Source organism: Drosophila biarmipes, chromosome 3L, assembly GCF_025231255.1.
Source record: "Drosophila biarmipes strain raj3 chromosome 3L, RU_DBia_V1.1, whole genome shotgun sequence".
Lineage (NCBI taxonomy): Eukaryota > Metazoa > Arthropoda > Insecta > Diptera > Drosophilidae > Drosophila > Drosophila biarmipes.
Window position 1 is genome coordinate 6,133,468 of NC_066613.1, and position 21,910 is coordinate 6,155,377.

General features: G+C 44.9%; 10 protein-coding genes across 11 annotated transcripts; 4 read left to right on the top strand and 6 right to left on the bottom strand.

The window, feature by feature from the left end:
* Positions 1–229: 229 nt before the first annotated feature.
* LOC108035887 (uncharacterized) lies at positions 230–3,584 on the bottom strand. The gene is given in 7 exon segments (XM_017111642.3): positions 230–1,076; positions 1,150–1,614; positions 1,699–2,110; positions 2,246–3,007; positions 3,069–3,150; positions 3,288–3,391; positions 3,448–3,584. Coding segments are annotated over 7 exon segments (2,625 nt in total). The 5' UTR covers positions 3,523–3,584; the 3' UTR covers positions 230–351.
* Positions 3,585–3,977: 393 nt separating this feature from the next.
* Positions 3,978–6,232, top strand: LOC108035927 (putative aldehyde dehydrogenase family 7 member A1 homolog). Its single transcript, XM_017111716.3, has 2 exons — positions 3,978–4,088; positions 4,535–6,232. Exon 2 carries the CDS (start codon positions 4,536–4,538, stop codon positions 6,156–6,158), a length of 1,623 nt encoding a protein of 540 aa, XP_016967205.1. The 5' UTR covers positions 3,978–4,088; position 4,535; the 3' UTR covers positions 6,159–6,232.
* LOC108035928 (rRNA N6-adenosine-methyltransferase Mettl5) lies at positions 6,156–8,139 on the bottom strand. The gene is made up of 2 exons (XM_017111717.2): positions 7,652–8,139; positions 6,156–6,406 (listed from the first exon to the last, which is right to left on the bottom strand). Exons 1-2 carry the CDS (start codon positions 8,137–8,139, stop codon positions 6,253–6,255), a joined length of 642 nt encoding a protein of 213 aa, XP_016967206.1. The 3' UTR covers positions 6,156–6,252.
* Positions 6,458–7,645, bottom strand: LOC108035932 (uncharacterized). The gene has a single exon (XM_017111722.3). It carries the CDS (start codon positions 7,191–7,193, stop codon positions 6,924–6,926), a length of 270 nt encoding a protein of 89 aa, XP_016967211.1. The 5' UTR covers positions 7,194–7,645; the 3' UTR covers positions 6,458–6,923.
* An 11-nt stretch (positions 8,140–8,150) lies between the features above and the next one.
* LOC108035930 (SOSS complex subunit C homolog) lies at positions 8,151–8,779 on the bottom strand. Its single transcript, XM_017111720.3, has 2 exons — positions 8,482–8,779; positions 8,151–8,414 (listed from the first exon to the last, which is right to left on the bottom strand). Exons 1-2 carry the CDS (start codon positions 8,605–8,607, stop codon positions 8,151–8,153), a joined length of 390 nt encoding a protein of 129 aa, XP_016967209.1. The 5' UTR covers positions 8,608–8,779.
* Positions 8,780–9,121: 342 nt separating this feature from the next.
* LOC108035929 (protein max) lies at positions 9,122–10,753 on the top strand. The gene is made up of 5 exons (XM_017111719.3): positions 9,122–9,329; positions 9,399–9,464; positions 9,885–9,992; positions 10,067–10,190; positions 10,257–10,753. Exons 1-5 carry the CDS (start codon positions 9,285–9,287, stop codon positions 10,397–10,399), a joined length of 486 nt encoding a protein of 161 aa, XP_016967208.1. The 5' UTR covers positions 9,122–9,284; the 3' UTR covers positions 10,400–10,753.
* A 117-nt stretch (positions 10,754–10,870) lies between these two features.
* LOC108035931 (BET1 homolog) lies at positions 10,871–11,856 on the bottom strand. The gene is made up of 2 exons (XM_017111721.3): positions 11,666–11,856; positions 10,871–11,570 (listed from the first exon to the last, which is right to left on the bottom strand). The coding sequence occupies exon 2, from the start codon at positions 11,531–11,533 to the stop codon at positions 11,177–11,179; it is 357 nt and encodes a 118-aa protein (XP_016967210.1). The 5' UTR covers positions 11,534–11,570; positions 11,666–11,856; the 3' UTR covers positions 10,871–11,176.
* A 428-nt stretch (positions 11,857–12,284) lies between these two features.
* On the top strand, positions 12,285–15,555 carry LOC108035956 (lysophospholipid acyltransferase 5). Of its 2 annotated transcripts, none has more exons than XM_017111763.3 (4): positions 12,285–12,303; positions 12,697–12,812; positions 13,209–14,239; positions 14,605–15,555. In XM_017111763.3, exons 2-4 carry the CDS (start codon positions 12,704–12,706, stop codon positions 14,956–14,958), a joined length of 1,494 nt encoding a protein of 497 aa, XP_016967252.1. In that variant the 5' UTR covers positions 12,285–12,303; positions 12,697–12,703; the 3' UTR covers positions 14,959–15,555. The 2 variants fall into 2 exon arrangements, with proteins under 2 accessions (XP_016967252.1, XP_016967250.1); XM_017111761.3 differs by lacking the exon at positions 12,285–12,303 and adding an exon at positions 12,313–12,415.
* A 906-nt stretch (positions 15,556–16,461) lies between these two features.
* Positions 16,462–18,165, bottom strand: LOC108035962 (ruvB-like helicase 2). The gene has a single exon (XM_017111775.3). It carries the CDS (start codon positions 17,990–17,992, stop codon positions 16,547–16,549), a length of 1,446 nt encoding a protein of 481 aa, XP_016967264.1. The 5' UTR covers positions 17,993–18,165; the 3' UTR covers positions 16,462–16,546.
* Positions 18,166–19,427: 1,262 nt separating this feature from the next.
* LOC108035875 (39S ribosomal protein L21, mitochondrial) lies at positions 19,428–20,247 on the top strand. The gene is made up of 2 exons (XM_017111624.3): positions 19,428–19,585; positions 19,650–20,247. The coding sequence occupies exons 1-2, from the start codon at positions 19,516–19,518 to the stop codon at positions 20,183–20,185; spliced, it is 606 nt and encodes a 201-aa protein (XP_016967113.1). The 5' UTR covers positions 19,428–19,515; the 3' UTR covers positions 20,186–20,247.
* The last annotated feature ends 1,663 nt before the right edge of the window (positions 20,248–21,910 follow it).

The window sequence follows — 21,910 nt, forward strand, 5'->3', positions numbered from 1 at the left end:
GCTGTCTTCTAAAATGATGTTTAATAATACAAATAACAATATTTGTAGTTCTTTTAGATGTTTTATAGGAGAAAAACAAAATGGTTACTCAAATGTAGTATAATTATTGTGTGCTCCAAGTATATATTATTTATTTTAAAACTTTCAGCTAAGCTAAAGTAAATATTTCCAAAACGTTTCTTTGTACGAAATAAAATATATTTGCTAATATAACACTGTTTTATTGTGTATATGTGGCATGAACTTCGTTCCTCTAAAGACTTTTACCTTTCAAGCATCTACTTTCTGGCTTAATATATTTATATTTATTTCTTTGAGTGCACGCCATGCTAATGATGCTTCCCGCGCAGCTCACTTGGGAAACTCCTTGCGCCGCTTCATTATCTTGGTAATCCCGGCCACCATGGCCACCTCGGGCAGCGACAGCTTGGCATCCTCTTGGAAGTCGCAGCGTCGGGTTAAATGCAGCCAGGTCCTTTCCGGATTCAAGGACAGCGGCATCTGCAGCCAGCTAACGTAGTCGATTTTCAAAGAGCCCGTGAGCAGCTGGTCGAAGGGGGTGTTCCCGATGAAGAACATGGACCTCAGAACCGAGGTCTTGGCCTCCTTGATGTTCTGGCCCTGGATGCCCTGAAACGGACTCGGTTCGTTGTCACCCGTTCCCAGCTGCTCAAGCAACCAGTCCTTGTTGAACTTCAGGTAGTTATAAACCACTTTCAGGGCCTGCTTCCCTATATTTGTGGTCAAAACATCGCTGACCAGGACCTCGGCTATGTAATCTGCGATGCCCACATCCAGCTCCATGGCGTAATTATTTGGAGGACTGTGGCTCAGGCGATCGGACTCCGCGTTTGTCAGGGCCAAGTCATCCATTTTGATCGTACTCACAGCACTCATTCCCCCAGCCCCCCGGTTGTTGCTGCCTGGGGTTCCGCCAAAATCAGTGTCCAGATTAATGCTCTCCTTGGCCTGTTTAAGGAACAGTTCGATTTGATCCGTGTGTTTGTCGTCCTCGTCAATGGAGCAAATGGCCTCCGAAATGGAATAACATATGGCAGCCTTGTCCTCGTTTTTAGCTGAGAGTTATAAGTGAATAAGCGATACAGGAATAAACATAAATATTTTTAACATTTTATAATATTAACTCACCCTGTTCGTACGTCTCTGCTGTTTTTATCAGTTCTGTATAAAGTGCCGCAAAGACAACCTGCAAAAGCACGGAGTCCCCCAGTGGCCTGGTCGAGACTGGTATGATGTCCTGGAGCAAGGAGGCGATCTTGTACAGGCCCTCGGGAAGGCAGTCCCAGATCTCGGAGACGCAAGTTAGGGCCAGGGACATGGCCTGGTACATGCTCGCTCCGTTTTCCACGGCGTTCACCAACATGTTCACCACACAGTCGAGGACTGGGTACACGAAGTGCATGATGGCCTCCAGCCAGGGAGTTCGCTTCTGGTTCCACACCTGCCTCTTGTCCAGGCAGTCGCTCCATCCTGCGATCGCGTGTTCCTCCAGGGTTTTAATCAGACAGGACTTGATGTCCACCGCCTTGCCGACGGCTACCACTAAATAAGTCAGGGAGAGGACTATCTGGTAGTTGGATTGACCCACGGGATCTGTATAGAAAGGAAGTAAAATGATGAATTTACGAGTATTTCAGATACTAACGCATATATTTTTAGGTTTCTTATATATCTTACCTATATCCCCTGCTATGGAGTCGGTGACATTGAAGCACTCTCCGCGACACAAAAATGCCTCGCACTTTTGAGGGGCACCCTCCGCGCTGGTAAACGATATCTTTGCCACGTTTTTAAAGTTTTCCGACGAGGGCAAGTACTGCATCAGGTGGCGCATTATAATGCCAGTGAGATAGGCATCTCTCATCAGCAGAATCTTCAGCAGGTACGACTAATCGGCCTCTGGAAAGGCCAGTAGGACGCGCAAGTCCAACGAAATAGCCGTGTTGGTAGACAGATCGGAGAACTCGGTGACCCATTGACAGGACTGTTCTTTGGGAAAATATCTTGGAAGTGCGAAAATGGTCCAAGCACTTGGCAGGCCGTGGCGAGAGCTAAACATTTCCATGTTGTCCAAGCCCTTGCGGAAAACCTGAAAAATAATGCGGATGTAATCTGACTCTCAGCAGACATAATATTTCAACTAAAAAGAATGGTTTTTCGTTTCTAAGAAGTTAATGCAAATGAAAATAAATTTAAATATTTTTGTAATTACGTTTTGTTGTACCTTTGAAAGCACTCCCAAGGGAGAGCCCCTCAGGAGGAGGCAGTAGAAGAGCTCCCGGCACTTGGCGTGAATGTCCCTTATGATAACGCTCTGGTTACTGAGCTGCAGGCCCACGTACGCCTCACCACTCTCGCAAATGTGGGGCAGTAGCTCCGCGATGCAGAGCAGCATGTTGCAAATGTCCACCAGATGGAGCGTGGACCGAGCCACGCTAGTTACTATCTGGGTGTACCGCACCGTCAGTACACTCAGCGTTTCGTTCAGCATTCCGGCGAATATCTTTTGGGCCATTTTCGGGGGCACCGAGTTCCACAGATCGGTTTTGGAGCCCCTCATGTAGTGCCACCACATCTGAACGGTGTAGGAACCCCTTTCCGACTCGAAGAACGGCTGGGTGTCCTCCCAGTGCAGGCAGTCCGCGTCCTGCATTATGTAGAGCAGAAGCAGTCGGCAGTGGAGATCCAGGAGTCGTTCGGCCAACGCCTCTGACATCTGCGAGTACTGCTTAAAGCTGAGCTTCAGAGCTCCTCCCTTTTCATCGCCTTTGGGGGGACATATGGTTGTGGTTGCCGCTTGCATGTAAACACTCAGGGAGTTCTTGACCAGGGATGCAGCTCCAATTGTGGCAGTGAGCACAGATAAGTCGGCATGATCCAGCGACTCCTGCGAAAGCCGGTGAATGTGCTCCAGCAGCAAGTCAGCGGACTTGGTCACTAGCTGCACAAACTTATCCGGATCGGAGGTCTTCACGGTGACACTTGACTGGGGTAGCAAGAGCCCAGGATATAGAGATTTTAAAATGAATGAGATGCCAAGGGCTTACAAAATCTCCTTCGTTCATTTCCTTTTCGGTGTGCAGCAGACCAGAGGGCTTTCGGTAAGAGGCAAAGTACTCATCCTCCCACCTATAAATTGACAAGTTTGTGATAAAATAATAAAGCGTACCTCTATGATATATGAGCAATTCCATTTCGAGTTATTCCTAATATCCCATCCGAGTACTGTCACTGCCTAACTGACGAAAACCATTTGAAGCACCTACCATCTTATCAATTTAATGGCTGCAAAGGAAGCATAACGCGGGAAATCCAGCTTTCCACCCACAACTCCTGAGCAAATTGGTTCCTGGAGCACCCGTTGGTGTGTCTGTTTTGGAAGAGAATTACGTAACTGTGGTCCGGGGCAGCCTAGTTGGTTCTCACCTGGTAAAACTCAAGATCGCGCTGTAGTAAAATGGGCACTCTGTCCATTAAATTTCCCTCCTCGAGCACCTCCATAATTGTATTTTTTATACTGCAGAAATTACTTCGAAGATTGTGCTTAGCTCGAGCTAACGAACAAACAGTTTATTTGGTTCACCAGTTGTCAGGGTAACTTAATAGGGATGATAAATCGAAAGGGTCAGGATATAGTTTACCTTTTTCCGAAAATATGCGAAAAAGTTAAACTTCGTTAATCTTTATAGAAATGTACAATAATAATTTGTTTTGTGCACAGTCAGAACGCGCAATAAATTACCTAAAATAATGTCCCATGTTTTTAAAACGTGTAGTTTTTCTTCCTTTTATACCTGTTAGAAAGTGTAATTTTGAGTTTTACTTCTCATCTGAAAGTATGCTTTACTTTCTCGTGCACGATGCACTCAACCTCTCAATTATTTTCAGTTTATTGATAAGGCGGCTGCCGAGTTCCCCACCCTCTCTCTTTGCATTAGTGCTATTTGCGCCTGCGATAAGCTGCCACAAAAGCCGGCTCGTCCCGCTGGTTCAGCATTCAAATCTGCCCTCAGTTGATAATTGACTGGCGACGCGGGCAGTCGCTGTTTAATCCGGGCACCTACCAAGTGAGTACCGCCTCGATGGAGATGCTATCAGCGGATCCGCTCTGCTGGGGACCTAAAAGTTTCCAGCCAGCAACCAGAAAACAGGCGGAGCTGCTATCGCCCGATAAGAGTGGTATCAGGTCGTAATCAGTAATCCATAAATCTCCTCTCGTTCTGCTCTGCCAGAAATACGAATTTTCAATAAAACAGCCTTGTATCTTAGAGCCACAATGTTTAGGAATATAATGATCGAATGAAGCGAAGTAGAAAACCATTTAAATTGAGAAAAAACCTATGTAAATAAAGTTATAATATTCGATGGAGTATATTTTGGTTTCAGTTCCATTTCCCGTATGAAAGTAAAACTCTCCACGACTGATAACGACTGATACTAAGTACATTTATTTTACTAAATTGTAATATTTAAAATTAAGTAACTGGTATCCATATTTAACATTTTCATCCAGCATGTTCGCACATCTGAGAAATCTTTCGAGGCTGGCGTTGCCCCGCCGACTGGTCACCCAATCCGCCAGCTACTCTTCGGCCTCCTCGTTCCTGATTGACCAGCCGGAATACAGTTTTCTGAAGGAACTGGGCTTGGAACGCGACAATCCGGGAGTTTACTCCGGTCAATGGCAGGGTCGTGGTTCATCCATCACCAGCTACGACCCCGGAACTGGCCGCCCCATTGCCACGGTGCGCCAGGGAAACGTCCAGGAACTCGAGCAGACCATCGGGCTGGCAGTGGAGGCCTTCAAGCAGTGGCGACAGGTTCCAGCCCCTGCTCGGGGTGAAATAGTGCGCCAGATCGGCGATGAGCTGAGGAAGTACAAGGAACCGCTGGGAAAACTTGTTTCCCTCGAAGTGGGCAAAATCTACAGCGAGGGTCAGGGAGAGGTGCAGGAGTTCATCGATATCTGCGACTACGCGGTGGGCCTCTCCAGGATCTATTCCGGCCAGCTGATCAACTCAGAGCGGGCCGACCACTCGATTCTGGAGGCCTGGCGGCCGCTGGGAGTGGTGGGCGTTATTTCGGCCTACAACTTTCCCAATGCTGTCTTCGGCTGGAACGCTGCGATTGCTCTGACCACTGGCAACAGTGTGCTGTGGAAAGGCGCTCCCAGCACGCCTTTGGTCTCGGTAGCCACCACCAAAATTGTGGCCGATGTGCTGCGCAGGAACAACCTTCCGCCTGTGGTGACCCTTTGCCAAGGAGGCACCGATGTGGGTCAGTCCCTGGTGGCCGACAAAAGGGTGAACCTCGTGTCCTTCACCGGCAGCTGCCAAACTGGTCGCGACGTGGGCGTTGAAGTCCAGCGCAGATTCGGCAAGGTCATCCTCGAGTTGGGTGGCAACAATGCCTTGATCATCGATGAATCTGCGAACGTGAAAATGGCCCTGGACGCAGCTCTCTTCGGTTGCATTGGCACCAGTGGTCAGAGGTGCACCACAACCAGGAGAATTATCGTGCACGAAAAGCTACATGACCAGTTCGTAAAGGCGCTGGTTGGTAAGTACAAGCAGCTCATTCCCAAGATTGGGCACCAGCTCGAGGTCCAAACTCTGGTGGGGCCCGTGCACACACAACAAAACGTGGAAAACTACAAAACAGCCGTCGAGGAGGCCAAATCCTTGGGTGGAACCGTGGCCTTTGGAGGCAAGGTAATCGAGCGGGAAGGCTTTTACGTGGAACCCACAGTTATCACCGGCTTGCCCCATGATGCCAGTGTTGTCCATCGGGAAACCTTTGCCCCAATCGTGTACATCCTCAAAGCCAAGAACGTGGACCAGGCCATCGAATGGAACAACGAGGTGGAGCAGGGCTTGTCATCCGCCATTTTTACCGAGAACATTGGGCAGGCCTTCAAGTGGATTGGAGCCAGAGGCTCGGACTGCGGCATCGTCAACATCAACACCACCACCAATGGTGCCGAGATTGGAGGTGCGTTCGGAGGAGAGAAGGCCACTGGAGGAGGCCGCGAATCGGGATCGGATGCCTGGAAGCAGTATTGCAAGCGGGCCACCATCACAGTCAACCACTCCGGCGAATTGGCCTGCGCCCAGGGCGTCGTGTTCAATGTGGAGTAAGAACATATATGATAAATTTTAATGTCTTCCTATTTGCTACAATTTAAAATACATAAATGATGTCCGAAACTAAATGCAACCGGGTTAATTATTTCTATTCTTTGCTGATGTCGAAGCGCCAGAAGTCTACCTCGATATCCTTGGACTTGTGTTTGTGGAACTTGTAGCTGGCGTCGATGTTGTAGCGGAGCTCGGCGATCACAGAGCCGCGCGCGCCCCATTCCTGAGCCTTTTTCTGTATGTACGCCCTGGATAAAAAGTAAGGAGAAACGGAAAAATTGATAATTAATCTTCAAAAAAATTATTATTTTGGTGAATGAGTTGTGGTTGTGTATTCTCATGACTTAATGTAGTTATTAACAGTAATGATTACTCGATAATTAAACAGTAATAAAATTAATAATATAATTAAGAGAGTTAAATGACATGCTAGTCAGTCAGCCATAAAGTTGGTGTCGATGTGCATCAATGATATAAATACTTTTAAATCCTTTTCTCAACATATAGTTTTTAGCAATCCTTGACAAATATGCAAAATAATAAACCATAGATTAATTTATGATTTTATGCAATATCTTTATATCATCTTTATCTTTTATATAGCTATAATTTATGGCATATAATCCAACTTACAATCATAAGCGTGACTATTGCAATCCATGTTCAGTAACATTCCAACTTAATTTTATCTTATCTCATTTAGTTTAGGATTGTGCAGTACTTAATATGTTACAATGATTTTCTTGTCTTATTTTAAAACTAACTTTAGGTGTATAACAGCTGCAGGCAGTTGGGACCGCTGAGGCAGCAACCGTTGCCGCAGACGGGCACCACTCCCTCCCTTGCAACACGACGGCAGAGGAGCGGTGGGCCGCGGTAGTCCCGGCGGTAGCAGAGGCGCTCGCACACAGTGCCACCCACTTGCACTTTGATTAAGGTGGGACGGCAATGTCCACGACCGAGGATCTGCGCTTGGACGGTCAAGCACGCCGACAGCAGCGCAGCCACGATCAGCAAGTAATACGATGGGACCATCTTGCTTCTGTCTTCTAGTTGCTATCATTCCTTTGCTACAGTTGGTGCAGCTTTTTATAAAGCAATCAAAGTAACAAAAGTACAAACAGCGGGAAAGAAGACCACTTATCAAAAAGCGGCAGCCATTGTTTCTGTTGTTTGCCAAAAACAAAAGATCTCGCATCTGTATAAACAAGTTTCTCGTATAGCAGAAACATATATTCTACGTATATCAGGGAGCATTACAATACATAAACTTTAGCTTAATGCAAACATGATTTTTGGCATTGCCCATATATACATTCATGATGTGCGTTGTATAGGCTCGCCACTTCTGCGTTTTTAAATATCAAGAAAAAGTGGTATCGTCCATTTTACAATCTTTGAAATCTTTTGAATTGCGAACAACCCAACTTTCTTTCCAGAAAACAAGAATTCAATATAGCCCGAAAAACAAGCGAAAAAGCGAAGAGTCTCACCGTGTTGACGTCTTGTGCAGGGAGTACACTGCTCCGTTGGCCAACCGCAGCGCCACCTCCAGGAATCGCATGTCCATGCCAGCATTGTGTTTTGTCCCGAATGGAGGGTTCATCACCACCGTGTCGAAGGACTTCTCCCACTTACTGCCCACCAGCTGCAGGACGTCCGCCCGGACACAGTCGACATTGGGCAGTTCCATCTCCACAACATTGCTCCTAAACGTGTCCACCGCATCGCCGTCCAGTTCAAAGCCCACTGTGAGCTGGGCGCCCAGGAGGGTGGTTGCAATGCTGAGCATTCCGCAGCCGCAGCCAAGATCTCCCACCAGTTTCCCCTCGATGTCCTCGTGCTGCGCCTGCATGTGATGGGCCATGCACGCGGCTATATGCGGGGGCGTGGGGTACTGTTCCAGCAAGATCTTGGGCTGCTCGAAGCCATCAACACCCTGCAGGTACTCCTCCAGCTTCCGGAGCTTCATTCGGGCCATGGTGGCTTCGACTACTTGTTGATATTAATGCCGGGAGGGGCGTTCGGAGTGGTGGGAGTGGTCGCGGGCGACGGCAGCGGCTCCAGACGAGGCAGCACGGGTATAAAGCTGTTTCCAAAATACGAATCCTGAGGTACAAAGAAGCCCAGAGTCGTAGAGCTCGTTGGATTAAATGCAGAGCGGGAGGTCGATGTGGCATTGGAGGCAATGCCCACGCCCGCCTGAAAATCGGGAGTCGGAGTCGTTGGCTGGCCCAGCAGCTGGGTGGTGGGCATCTGGAAAAGAGACCCAGGTAAATACATAGATTTTGGAATAACCACATACCGCATCCCCTTTTCTCACCTGACTCGTGGTGCTCAGCCCGAGGTTTATGATCCCGCCCGCGAGCAACTGCTTCTTCGTCTGGATCTCCTCGAGTATCTTGCGGTTCGTCTCTGCTTGCTGGGCACTTGTGGTGGGAAAAGCCATCAAATAGTCTAGAATTAAGTGTCAAAAAGTCGGAACTATTGGAAGAACTTCCTTGCAGGTCGTGCTGGTTATGCTACTGGCGTTTCGCACGTTGTGTCCTGCGGTCACACTGGGGCTTAGTGAGACCGTTTGTGGTTTGTAGAAATATTTGGGGCGTTCTGAAATGTAAGGAGCTTTTTCTGAGCAACAGGATAAACTTGCGGTTAGCTGCACGAAAGATTAACATTTGTAAGGCAACTGTTCGTGTTTTTTTTCAAATTTTTATGATTGTCAATTAGCTGGCTTATCATAAAAGAACATGTGTGCTTTAATTCCCAGCAAAATTTAAATAATTAATAATACTTTTAATGCACATTGCACAAATCCGCTTAAGATTGGTACCGCAAACATATTTTTTTATTAAACAACAAAAGGAAATTTTAAAAATGTAAGCATTGGGCGGCCTTCCAGTGCTGTTAAATACTCAAGTGTCGAGCTGGGCCAGCATCGATAGTAGTCACATTCGATACTCTCTGCGTTTTAATTATATTCGATAAAGTCGATTGTGAATAACGTGAGCAGACAACAACAAAGTAAAATATTTAGCTGGAATAAAAACAAACACTTGCAGTCCTTTTGCTACCTTCTTTGAAAACAACTTCTTAGTAGCGCGAAAATCGGAAAACAAGTGCATCATCATGAGTATGAGCGACGACGACCGAGACATAGACATCGAGAGTGACGTAAGCAGACCCCCAAAACCTATACGTGGGCCGTATACGAATTATAAAGCCAAAATAACAATTTTATAGGACGACGCGGATTCGGACACTGGTTTGGGTTCCTCCCGCCACACGAGCACTGCGAATTTCACCCAGGTTTGATTGCCTCGGCCAAAATAAATAAGAAGCGACCGCGCACATTGCCATTTGTTGATAAACAGAACGCACATGTTGTTGTTGTTACGAAACCGTCATTACATACAGCTGAGCTCACAATAATAGGACCCTTTTCAAGTTTTTATCGGGGCAGCCAAAAACCATACAAAAAATTAAGATTGTATTTTTGGTAGTTATTGAGAAATATAGCAGCTAAATTTAACAATTATTTGTATACTTATTGAATTTAATGGTTAATCGTTAGATGTATATAGGGTAGTTCAGAAGCGTATAAATGTTGAACAGAATTTTATGTTTTCGATTTTTTATTAAAGCCCGCCAATAGTTCCTATTAGCCTGAGCTCAGCTGTACTGACGGAGGGATTTCCCCTTGTTTAAGTTTCCTGTGTTTGTTTGAAGGCCGAGAAGCGGGCGCATCACAATGCCTTGGAGCGGAGACGGCGGGACCACATCAAGGAGAGCTTTACCAATCTGCGGGAGGCAGTCCCCACGCTCAAGGGCGAGAAGGTAATTGTGGACCTACTGATCGTGTGGCGCTCAGTTAGTATTGAAATTATCTTACAACACTTCGTTGTTTACAGGCGAGTCGTGCTCAAATCCTGAAAAAGACCACCGAATGCATACAGACAATGAGGCGGAAGATCAGTGATAACCAGAAGGACATCGAGGAGATCAAAAAACAGAACTTTATACTAGATCAGCAGAGTATGTCCTATAGTATCTTGTTTTGAACGTATTTAAGATTTGTTTACTTTTTTGTTTTTTACCCAGTTCGAGCCCTGGAGAGTCCGAATGGTGACTCCTTCGCCGAATTTCTCAGCGACGATGAATTGGAGAGCGAGGAGGCTGACGACGACCTCGAGCAGCCAGACTTCAGCAGACGCAATAAGAAGATGAAGACCTTCCACGCATAGCCGCTTTGCTAGCCCCATATGCTGCACAGAGGCATGTTCCGGTTTTCGCATTCACCGACATTTTGAATACTTTTTCGCTTTAAGTTTACCTTAGAGTTGTGTTATCCAAGAGCAATAGCCCCCCAAAGTTGTGAAGAAACCGCTTCCAAATTCAAATCAGTTAAAACTCGATCAAATTTCGTCGAAATGATAACTAACAAGTCCGATAATTATAATCATCATTAGCTGTAAGTCTAAAATGTAACCCACCCAATCGACCTTAATTTGTATGCGTGTGTCTTTTGTACTTTGAGCAAATAATCACTCGCTAAACAGTAAAAAATGTAAGTAAATATTTTAGAAAAAAACTAAAAAGATATCTTTGAATCTCGGTTCGGGAAGGCTTATCATGATTCTTAAAAATTCGAAGATACCAATTCATGTTATAGATTGCGAAGATAAATTCGTAGACAAGCATTCAAAAGTGATTGATAGGGTGAAAGTTTTTAAAAAGGGTAATAATTTAATAGCTCTACTTTTAAACATTTTAATTAGAAGCTCCCTCTCACTTGAGAAAAAGATTGAATCAATCTGTCCTTTTTCATTAAAGAATTAGCAGTAACTTTGAGGACGTGACTCAGTAAACTTCTACAGAAAATGTCACGGCTTTGGCTCAAATTCAGTGCAATTAATTTTCATATTTAACATTAAATGTGGACATTCCAGACATAGTTCAACAGTATCCATACCCTAAACGATACAAATCTGCAGGAATATATTTTAAAAAATTAGCAACAACTACTTGAACTTGAGGGTCAGCCAGAGGATGAAGAAGACGAAAAGGACGAAGAGAAACATGTAGCACATCTGTCGGGCTCCACCGCCCTGCTTGGCCAGTCGCACTACTCGCGTCATCGTGTTGCCCAGGAACCCGCTTGTGCGATCCATGTCGTCGTCGATCCCGCGCAGCAGCTTGTCCTGGTAGCGCACCTCATTGCCTATGTCGATGGTGAGGGACTTCAGGGCCCCGATCTTCTGTTTCAGCTCCTCCGCCGCCTGCTCGTTCTCCGCCTCCAGGGAATCGTGACTCGCCGCAGGATTGGATCCCGAAGGGTGCTGGTTCAGGGGCTGGTATGGGTAGTTGTTGCGGCGCATACTGCTCCCCGTGTGTGCCAGTTTGGCATCCGGATTGCTGTGGATCGGGCATACAGAACAACAATAAGTGCCAAAGTCGGAAATCTCAGAGTCCCATTCAGGTGACACGTAAACGTAAACACGGAATCTCACCCAGCGGCAGAACAGGTGTCGTTGCTTTTGCTTCTGGGGTCAACCTCGGTGGCTGACTGCGCATTGACCCTTGACCTCCCTTAGACGGAATTCCCGGCTGCGGCTGACTAATGCTCCAATTAAGTGAATGAAACTTTTTAAAATCTAATGCAATTCTGCTGGTCGCCGAGCAGTGTGACCAAAGCGGAGGTTCCGTTAAATGCCACAGTAACATAACTCGCTTTTACGATATTCGCTTAACCCATTACTTGCCAAGAGGTTTACTTTCACAGTAACTGTCCACGGTACGGATATTTTATAGCTTTTCAGTCAGTTTGGTAGCTTTCTTTACTTCTCTTTTTAATAAATTGTTGTTTACTTTCTTACCTTTATACATATGAAAATCAATGATTTATTTTTTAAATATTTTTGAAATTGAAACACTTTTGTTCAAATCTCCGATTATGCTACGTTTGTGCTTTGAGTTGTTTGTATCTACACTTATATAACACATTCATAACTTGTCAGTAGGAAATATTCATCTTATCTTGTGCAACAGTGGGTTAATCCGCGTGACTATTACTGTTGGGATTAGGTGTTTGCGCATTTTCTACGCACCCGCCAACGGCCATACTGCTCCAGTGTTAGTAACTATTTAGGTAAATTTGGCCAACAATTCAGCTTGCCGCTCGCGTTTGTTGCTCCCATTCGCTTTTATGACCTGACCGTGAAATCAATAGCCATCAAATATTTAAATCCGTGCGGCGGCAAGTGCGTCATCGAGTCGTCTCGGCGGTCCGAGGGACTCGACCTCTGAGCCTCATTTTCATTGACCCTGACCAAGTGCACTCGTTGTTGCTGTTGTTTTGCTCCGCATTGCTCAACCCCCGCTCCCCTCCCCCGCCATCCCCTCGACGATCAAAAGACAATCAGTTTGCGTAATATGCAACAATTACAACAACAATAACAATTGCGCGTGATAAGGACTGAGGCACAATGAACCAGCGGACCAGGCGAGCAAGTTACTGATAAGCCCTGCAACTCTTTTCCAGATTTAGCATGACGGAACACGCGGAGGTCGTGGCCCACAATGGCCTGATGGATGGCATCGCCTGGGGGGTCGGGGTCCCCGTGGAGGCCCTCCGATTGCTCCTAACCATCCTGGCCGGTAAGCTGTTTTATCTGCTTGAGGATTTACTTTACTTTCGCATCGAAAGATTAGGTTGAAATGAGTTCAAAAATAGATATAGGATAAGTGCTTGCACAGGTGTTTATACATATACATAACATGGGTGTTGGCTTATTTTGATCAGTTGCGTTCATTTGGTTGCTGCTTAAAAAATCTAAATAGTAATACATTATAATTTGAATATTACAAAAATGGTTAGAGTAATATGCTTTAAGCTAATCACTTTTTGCTTCCAATACGACGCTAATTAAAGTTTTTAAAGAAATCAACTCAACGAAAATATAAATCGTGAATAAACGACATTTTTAATATGAACTTACGGAATACTGGATACTCTATACTGTTAGTAAGCAATCATACCTTCTTTCCTTCCAGGCTATCCCTTGGCAGCGTTTTATCAAAAGTTTATAGCCATCATTGCCGATAAGACCGTGCACCACATGTTCTTTGCCGGATGCGGCGCTGGATTATGTTACTTCAACTATGGCCGCGACACATATCACTCCCTGGTGGCCATCCTGACCACCTATTTCCTGGTACTCCTCCTGCGAAAGAAAGCACAAATATTCCTGGCCATAAACTTTGTATTCCACATGACCTACCTGCTGCTTGGATACTTCTACACCTCCAGCAATGAATACGACATTCTGTGGACGATGCCCCACTGCATCTTGGTACTCCGAATGATTGGCTACGGCTTCGACATCACCGACGGACTGAAGGAGGAATCGGAGTTGTCTAAGGACCAGAAGGAAACTGCTCTGAGGGAACCCCCGTCGCTGCTGGAACTCTTGGCCTTCGCCTATTTCCCCAGTGGGTTCTTGGTGGGACCACAGTTTCCCTATAGCCGCTACCAGGCCTTCGTCAACGGACAATTCCGCCAGCACGAGGGGAGCTTGGAGGCTGGCGTTCGCCGGTTTGGAGCTGGCGCCTTCTACCTGATCGTGTGTCAAGTGGGTCTGGGATACCTCCCCGATTCGTATTTCCTCACCCCGGAGTTTGCAGAAGTTCCGTTTATCAAGAGGATCTATTTCCTGGGCTTCTGGGCCAAATTCAGCCTGTACAAGTACATATCATGCTGGCTGCTCACAGAGGGAGCACTCATCTGCATTGGTCTAACGTACAAAGGAGAGGACAAGAATGGGCAACCCGATTGGTCGGGCTGCAGCAATGTGAAGTTAAAACTCCTGGAGTCGGGGAACACGATGGAGCACTACGTGCAGAGCTTCAACGTGAACACGAATCAGTGGGTGGGACAGTATATCTACAAGCGTCTGAAGTTCCTCAACAACCGGACGATCAGCTATGGCGCCGCCTTGGCTTTCTTGGCCATCTGGCACGGATACCACAGCGGGTACTACATTACCTTCCTCATGGAATACATGGTCGTGAGCACCGAAAAGCAAGTGAGTGGTGAAAGTTGGTTGAAAGTTCATGAAGCGAACTATAGTCCGGGGCTTCAACCAAACATATATTTTTTATTATACGAAATAATAAAAATATTATATTTGTAAAAATATTACGTAAATAATATTTGAACTATCCAAAGCAAAAAGCTTGCGAGTGCATTTTAGACGCAGTCTAGCCTAACCCATACTTAATTAAAATAATTTTTAATGACCTTACTAAGCAATTCCGAAACCAAATGGCTCTTAGGTTTTATGAAGTGATTAATTTTTCGCAATTGGGCTATAATTGTCGGTACTAAAATTTACTGCCACGCTTATATTATTTAGAATAAAAAAAAAACCTATTCTTTCTGTACTTTCAGATAACCCGTTTCTACACCAAAGTTGTGTTGCCCAAGTGGGGCCACATCCTCAATAACTCGGACATTTACAAGCTGCTGTACTTCGTCACCATGAAATCGTACAACATAGTCTACATGGGTTGGTGTCTCACCGCATTTGTGTTTCTGAAATACGAGCGTTGGATCGTGGTCTATGGAGCTGTTAACTACTACGGGTTCACTCTTCTGTTCGTCTGGGCCGTCTTCTACCACACCTATAATCACTTTTTTCGGATCGGTTCTCGAAAAGAAGCTGGTGAGGATGTGAAGTCAGCGGAAAAAAGCACGGAAAAACTGGCAGAAGAAAAGAAGCCAGAAGACAAAAAGTCTGAGTAGGAGGGAAGATTGAAGGAAATCACCGGACGGAAGTTCTCAAAATTTTAGTTTTGCCTTGACAGTTGTTTGGAATTGGTATTAATCAACAAATCGAATTCTTTTTACTAACCAAATAAGAAGTTTTACCAAATAATATGCCACTGTAACTAGAGATTTGTTAACTAGCTATTGGAATGCAATTTTATACATATATATCGTCTGCCTAGTCAAGGAGGAGTCATCCCCAAGTATGCAATGTGCTTTTTGGCGATAAGATACTGTCTTATCTGGCCGAAGAACACATTGTCAGTCCTATATATGTTTATTATGGAATTGCGAATTGTATAAGTGTTAAAGCCCGTTTAGTTTAACTAGAAACTATACAGATCCCACATAAGACTTACGGAGACCAGGGTCTTTGAAAATCAAACCACTTCTGTAACAAATTTCTTGTATTTGAATGACGAGCAGCATCCGAGGAGACTTAACTAAGCCATAAAGACAGTTTTATACTAATGCAAAGATGATTGAAAGATATATTTTGATATGCTCACGCCAAGTGCAAATTTGATGAATGGAAATGCGAAATAAATGCAATGAAATTATTTTTAGAAACAAGGCAATAAGTTACTGGGCGTGGAATTTAAATGGGGAAGTGGTTATCATACTTCGGCAACGTGTTTGAAACGTGAATTTGTCAGTTTATAAGCAAGAAAAGTTTAAACATTCGAGGATCGCCAAGAACGGAGCAAAAAGGAATGGGCAGGCAGAATTAAGCGTATTTTTGGTCAACCGCTAGGTATTGACGAGACCAATACATTTAAATTAAAATGTTTTATTACAGCATTAAAAGTTAGGCTCTCTATCGTTCTCGCAGACAGACGGTCTGGCGGACATGGCTAGATCGACTTAACTAGTGATCCTGATCGAGAACATCATAAATACAAATGTATATACTTAATGGGGTCGGATGCGCTTCCTTCTATCTGTTACATACTTTTTTTTCGAAGACAATGTCCTCTTGTGCGCACTAAGCAGGTTTAAGTTAAGAACGGGTGTGCTATCCTGCTGAAACAAATTTGCGCAACACAAGAAGTTTTTAGCTTTTATAGTTTCTCGGAGTATAAAGTAGATTTTATGAGTTGGAACGCTCTACCTTCGGAAGCTTCGACAATCAGAGTGAGCCTGGCAAACTTGATAGGTATTGGCAAGAAGAATACATTTCAGTTAAATTTGTTTAACCGAAACTGTAGAAGCCTTAGTTTGGGGCTGTTTGTGGGCGTGGTATTTGGAGTGGTACATTGGCGCTGCATACGAAGCTAAGAAATCTGAACTTCTGTTAGTTTCTGAAACGTTGATACTGAAATGGCTAGATCGACTCCGACAAAGTACTCTGGATTCTAGTAATAAGACTTAACTAATGGATATGGCGACTTCAGAGGGAATATCAAGTTTAACTTTATACATATTTTTAAGCTGGTCAACTTTTTTAGCTACAATCGTGAACATCAAAACGCGATTGAATAATCGTAGATACAAGGAAACTTATTTATTGATCATAAAATAGTCATGAGAATGTACTGGGAGGTTGCTCGGGGTGATCTGGGCTCTAGTGCTCCATGGGCTGGGCATCTCCCCCGCCGCCCTCCACACGACGCTTCGCTCCGCCTCCAGAAACAGGATCTTGTTCCAGCTCCTCTGTGATCTCGCTGAACATGTAGTCGTCCTGGTACTCCTTTAGGATCTTGCTCGAACGATTCTCGTCCAGGAACAGCGAGTACACCTTTTTCACATCCTCGGTGTTGACTTCGGTGGCCTTGCGACGACGACAAACCAAATTGGCTGTGGTGATAAGTTGAATGGCATAGCGCAGGCTCGTATCTGTGGCAATGCGCGTGAGAATGGTCAGGGCGTCCGGGTGCATGATGCAGTCCTCCTCCTCGCAACGGATCTTTAGGATCTCCTTGACCTCCTTCTCCAAATAGGAAACTGTGCGAATGATGATCATGCGATCAAGTAGATCAATGGGGATGCCATGGGGACTGCGGTAGTTGGTGCCCCTGATGCGAGTAATTCCGCGATTGGTGGCCATAACCACCACCGGGGCCATGTCAGATTCCAAGGCGCGGTTCAGGAAGGAGAAGCACTCAATGTCCAGCATGTGCACCTCGTCTATGAAAAGTACTCCCGGGTTAATCTCGGCCTTGCCTTCCTCGCGCCACTCAAGCACCTTGTTGTTAATTTGGTCGCGCACCTCCTGCTTGATTTCACCGGTATCGCCGGAGAACAGGGCCAGGAACCCGTGGGTGCGACTGTTAATCACGTCGATCTCGTGCAGGGTCACGGTGTGCACCACTTCCTTGCGTTTCTGGAGCTCCCCCTCGGGGCACTGAACGAATCTGGTCTGAGCGCCGGTGGCGTCGTAGTCCCTGGCTCTGGTAAAGCTGCGGCCCAATTTGTTGACCTTGCCGGAGGCCTTATCGATGGTGATCACGTCGCCCGCCTGAATCTTCTCCTTCATGAAGCACTCGATGATCTTGTTGCCTAGATCGTAGTTGGTCTCCATCTCGGTGGTCTTCAGGGTTACCTTGCCCACCTTCTGACCAGTTCCCGTGGCTGGGCGCTCGATTTGGATCTCCACCACCTCGCCCTCGATGATCTCGGTTTCCTCCTTGATGCGAACGCCAATACTTTTGCGCAGCGCCTGTGACAAGGCCTCGGTCTTGCTCATCTCGAGGGAGTATATCTCCGAACCAGACATACTGGTGAATGGGGTTTCGGTGCCCAGAGCCTGGGCCATTCCCACGGCAATAGCTGTTTTGCCGGTGCTGGGCTCTCCGGCCAGAAGGATGCATCGTCCGGCGATCTTGCCCTCGCGCACCATCTGCACCACCACTCCGGCGGCGCGGCGGGCGTCCTTCTGCCCCACCATTCCCTGGGAGACCAGACGAGCTTCCAGAACATCGTCCAGTCCCAATCCGCGAATGTGCGAATGGGCGCCAATGCGCTCGATGCGAGTCACGTCGCGTACCTCGATTTTCTCGGTCTCGGCCATTTCGTGCTTCAGCAAATATCACTGGTTGTAGGTTCTACTGTTTTCCAATTTTCCGAGTGACTTACTAGTTGTTTATGGAGCTAAAATAAGTTGCTAGGCACAAAATTCGGATAGGAAAACGCCGGGCCTGCTCATGTGTTTCGATGACTATTATCGATAGGAGGACTGATTGGTCTTTGACAACACTGGCACGAGTAGCACATGCTGTCAGTAATGACAGGTTTTTGAAAAGCTAGCTAGATGTATAACTGTTAAGATGACTTCTAGCTAAGCACAACAAATTGATACCAATTGAATTCTTCTATTAAAACAATTAAATAAAAAACATTTTATTTTAAAATTTTTACGCTTATCGAGATTTTTAAAATGGCAAGTTAAGTAAATAAACAAAAAATTTATTCGAATAACCATGATTGCATGAAACCGGATGGACTCGACCTATTCGCAAGGTAAGTTTTTAGTCAAACTAATTTGAGAAATAAATATGTGTGTCAATTTGTGAATATTAATATTAATAAATTACTAATATTAGATGTTGCCCAACAAAAGGTTGTTCCACCCCATCCTCCTTAACCCCCTTACCCTATACTCAACAAGCATCTTTTCATTTTCTTCCGGAAGGTAGATGGCTGCGAAAAAACACGAACAAAATAATATTTAATTTATTAAAAATGATTAATTAAAATTAAATTGTACAGATCCCGGTATGCAAAAATTCAAAGCTAGCCCTCAAATTTTTATCTGTTTAGAAACACATTTGTTCTTAAAATAATTTGTTTGGGAGTGGGAATGCTATAATACTTTATAATATGCTATAATAATATAATTTTATTCGTTCAATTTTAATTGAATTAACATGTGAGCAGTGCGTCAAGTAGAACAATGACAAAATCTAGGTCCGAAAATTGATTTTCGATCGGTAATAGTTTCGATAGCAGAATTTCAGTTTTGCGGCTATGTAGACCGTACTCTCTTTGCCAAAAATCGTACAGCTATTTTAGTACATCATAAAAGTGAAGTCCGTATTTTTAATTTTTGTCACGATATTTCTACTAAGGCAACGCTATTCGTCGTATTAGCTAAGGAAGTCCCGTAAAAAACGATTGGAAAATACCACCAGCATATTTAAAAACGATTAATCTAAATTCACTTTTTGGTTTTTTTTTTTTAATTTATCCGAATTTTTAATAACCTTGTTCGTTCACCTTCTTTCACCTTAAAGTTAGACAAACTAACAATTCTAACTATAATTACTATATTTCAGTTAAACAAAAAACAGTTGCACGAATTTTAGTTTCTGCTTTGGATTAAAATTCGTCCTTTTGCAACATAGTGATGCTACTTTAAAAGAATAGCCAGATTCAAGCGAAAAAGCTGGAGCTGTGTATAACAGAGATGTTAACCCACGTATGTTAGCTCAGCTGTTTTGCGATGCGTTAGGTCATTTTACTTTTCGTCGCTTCGCCAACTTTTGTCTGATCTGAATTATTTATGTATTTTTGAGTTAAAAACAGCCCAAAACCATGTCTTTCTTAGCGCAAAGTGTGCGCCAGGTGCTGCGGCAGGCGCCCAATCGCAGTTTGTCGCTAGCAGGTGAGTGGATATGGTAAAGACGATGTAAACAATGTGACATAACAAGGTTCTCAATCTTTTGCAGGTGCCATGCGCTCGCTGAGCGTTTCGCCGGCGTTTGGGCAGCAAAATAAACCGGCGACGGAATCCGTGGATATATCCGCCATAGCCAAGGACCAGCAGAAGGAGTGCCAGAGCATCTGCGACCGAATCAACCGCCAGGTGCAAAAGTCCGAGCAGGGACGCCTTTTCGCGGTGGTCCATCTGTGCGGCAAGCAATTCAAAATAACCCCTGGCGACATCATCCTGGTGGAGGGATACTGGCCCCCAACGATAGGCGATGAGATCAGCCTGGACAAGGTCCTTCTGGCCGGCGCCCGGGACTTCACCCTCGTGGGCAGGCCCATTCTGGAACCCGGACTTGTTTCCGTGAAGGCCACAGTGGTGGAGAAGACACTCAGCCACACGAAGACCCACTTCCGGAAGAAGCGCAGGAAGCAGTACATGAGGATCAACTTCCAGCGGTCCCCGCACACCATGGTCAGGATCAACTCCATCGAACTGGCTCGTCCGGTGGACGGGGAAGGCCCTCCCTCGGAGCCCTCGAAGCGCTTGTTTTAGTTTAGAATGCTGTTGATCAAGAATAATAAATGAAATCGTTGGAAGGTAATTAAGAAGTTGAAGTGAAAAGTATTATAACTTCTTCGGACAGACGACTTCAGAACTAACAATTTTAATATTCACAAAAGAACGGGAGTTAGTAAATCAGCTCAAGGCGCAACAGTGGGTTTTAAGTAGTAAATATTTACTATTGCGAAAGTAGGCACTTCGTATGTAAACCGATTTCAAAACATAAAACGCTTAAATTATGAAATCTTTTTTGAGCCATCTGGCTGCGCACCAACCCAACTATTTTGCACCCATCTGGCTTCCTCTGAAAACATAAGCTTTTCCATCAGTCCGGCAACTGTTCAAGTATTTTCGAAAACTTTCATCCTAGCTTTAGCTCTTGATCTCTTAAAGAAAATGCCCTTCCCTAGTCATTTTTATTTTTTCCATTACAAATTCCACTTTCATCTAGATTCAATGACTCTGGCGAGTTCATCACGGTGCTCGCAGTATTTACCCAAAATGGCAACCTAGTTTGAAATATAAGCGTCCCAGCTCCCCCCTTTTTGCAACACAACAAAGGCGAGGCGCCATCTCTAATGAAGCAACCAGCAGCAACCGCTGCAATTTTAATGACAACCTTTTATCGTCCATGTTGTTGTTGCCATCTTTCATTAAAAGACGTCGGCAGCACCGGCACCCCGTTCGAGCCATCCTATCTGCACCTCCCACTCGACGATTTATGAACTGCATGTGGTCCAAAGGGTGCCTGCTGCTTTCTTTATCAGCAGATGTAAGTTGCTGCCGAGTCGTCGGCTGTCGTATTTGTTTACGCTGCTCTTTCACTTTTCACTAACCAAAGGCGTTTACTTTTTAGCCTTTGCCTGCTAAAGCTTTTGCTTTTCCCTGGCCCCATTATCCAGTTTGGCCTTTCCGGTTTCAGTCTTGCTTTGGGGGAAATAAAAACGAAGGATTCTGCGAGCTTAAAGATAGGTTCACTTTGATTGGGTCTAAGATTCCATTCATGAGTGCAAAAATATTTTCCGCATTTTTCCATTAAATATTTTAGAAATTTATGGGAGTTATAAGAGCTGGAACAAAATATTTTAACTTGGCCAAAATGCATAAACAAGTTTAAATCTATTGAAACATGCACTTGATTTAAAATCAAGTCAATCTGGGCTACTAGAGCTACTAGTTTTAAGTTCTGTTATTTATTCAAATTACTTGAAGTTTTTCAAGTTATTTACCTGTTACCTCTTTTGCCTACCCATTTAGCCCGTACCTATAAATTTAAAGTGACGTCCCGCCTCATCGCTCCTGGCGACAACCGAGCTGACACCTTCTAAATAAAATCACTTTCGCTCCATATAAAAATGCCATTAAAAATTATGGTTTCGCCTCCGCTCCCCCTTCCCCAATGGGAGCCGACGTTGACGCGTCTAATGGTGCCACATCAAATTTCGCAAATTGCACAAGCAGCGCAAATTCAATTGTCGACACTTCGGGCAAGTTTTGCTCAAATATCCATCACAAAAATGTATATTCCGCTGCACTTTGCCAGCGACAAATCAAATTTCAATGTGGGAGGCGCAGAAAAAAAGAGTAAGCCGAAAGTGGGAACACAAATTGAAAGCATTTTGCTCTGATAAATGTCACCTGAGTGCCTGCACTGCTTGGCCGGGCAAGTTTTGGGTATTAAGCTCCATCTACTTTTCGCCTGATTATGTTATTTGC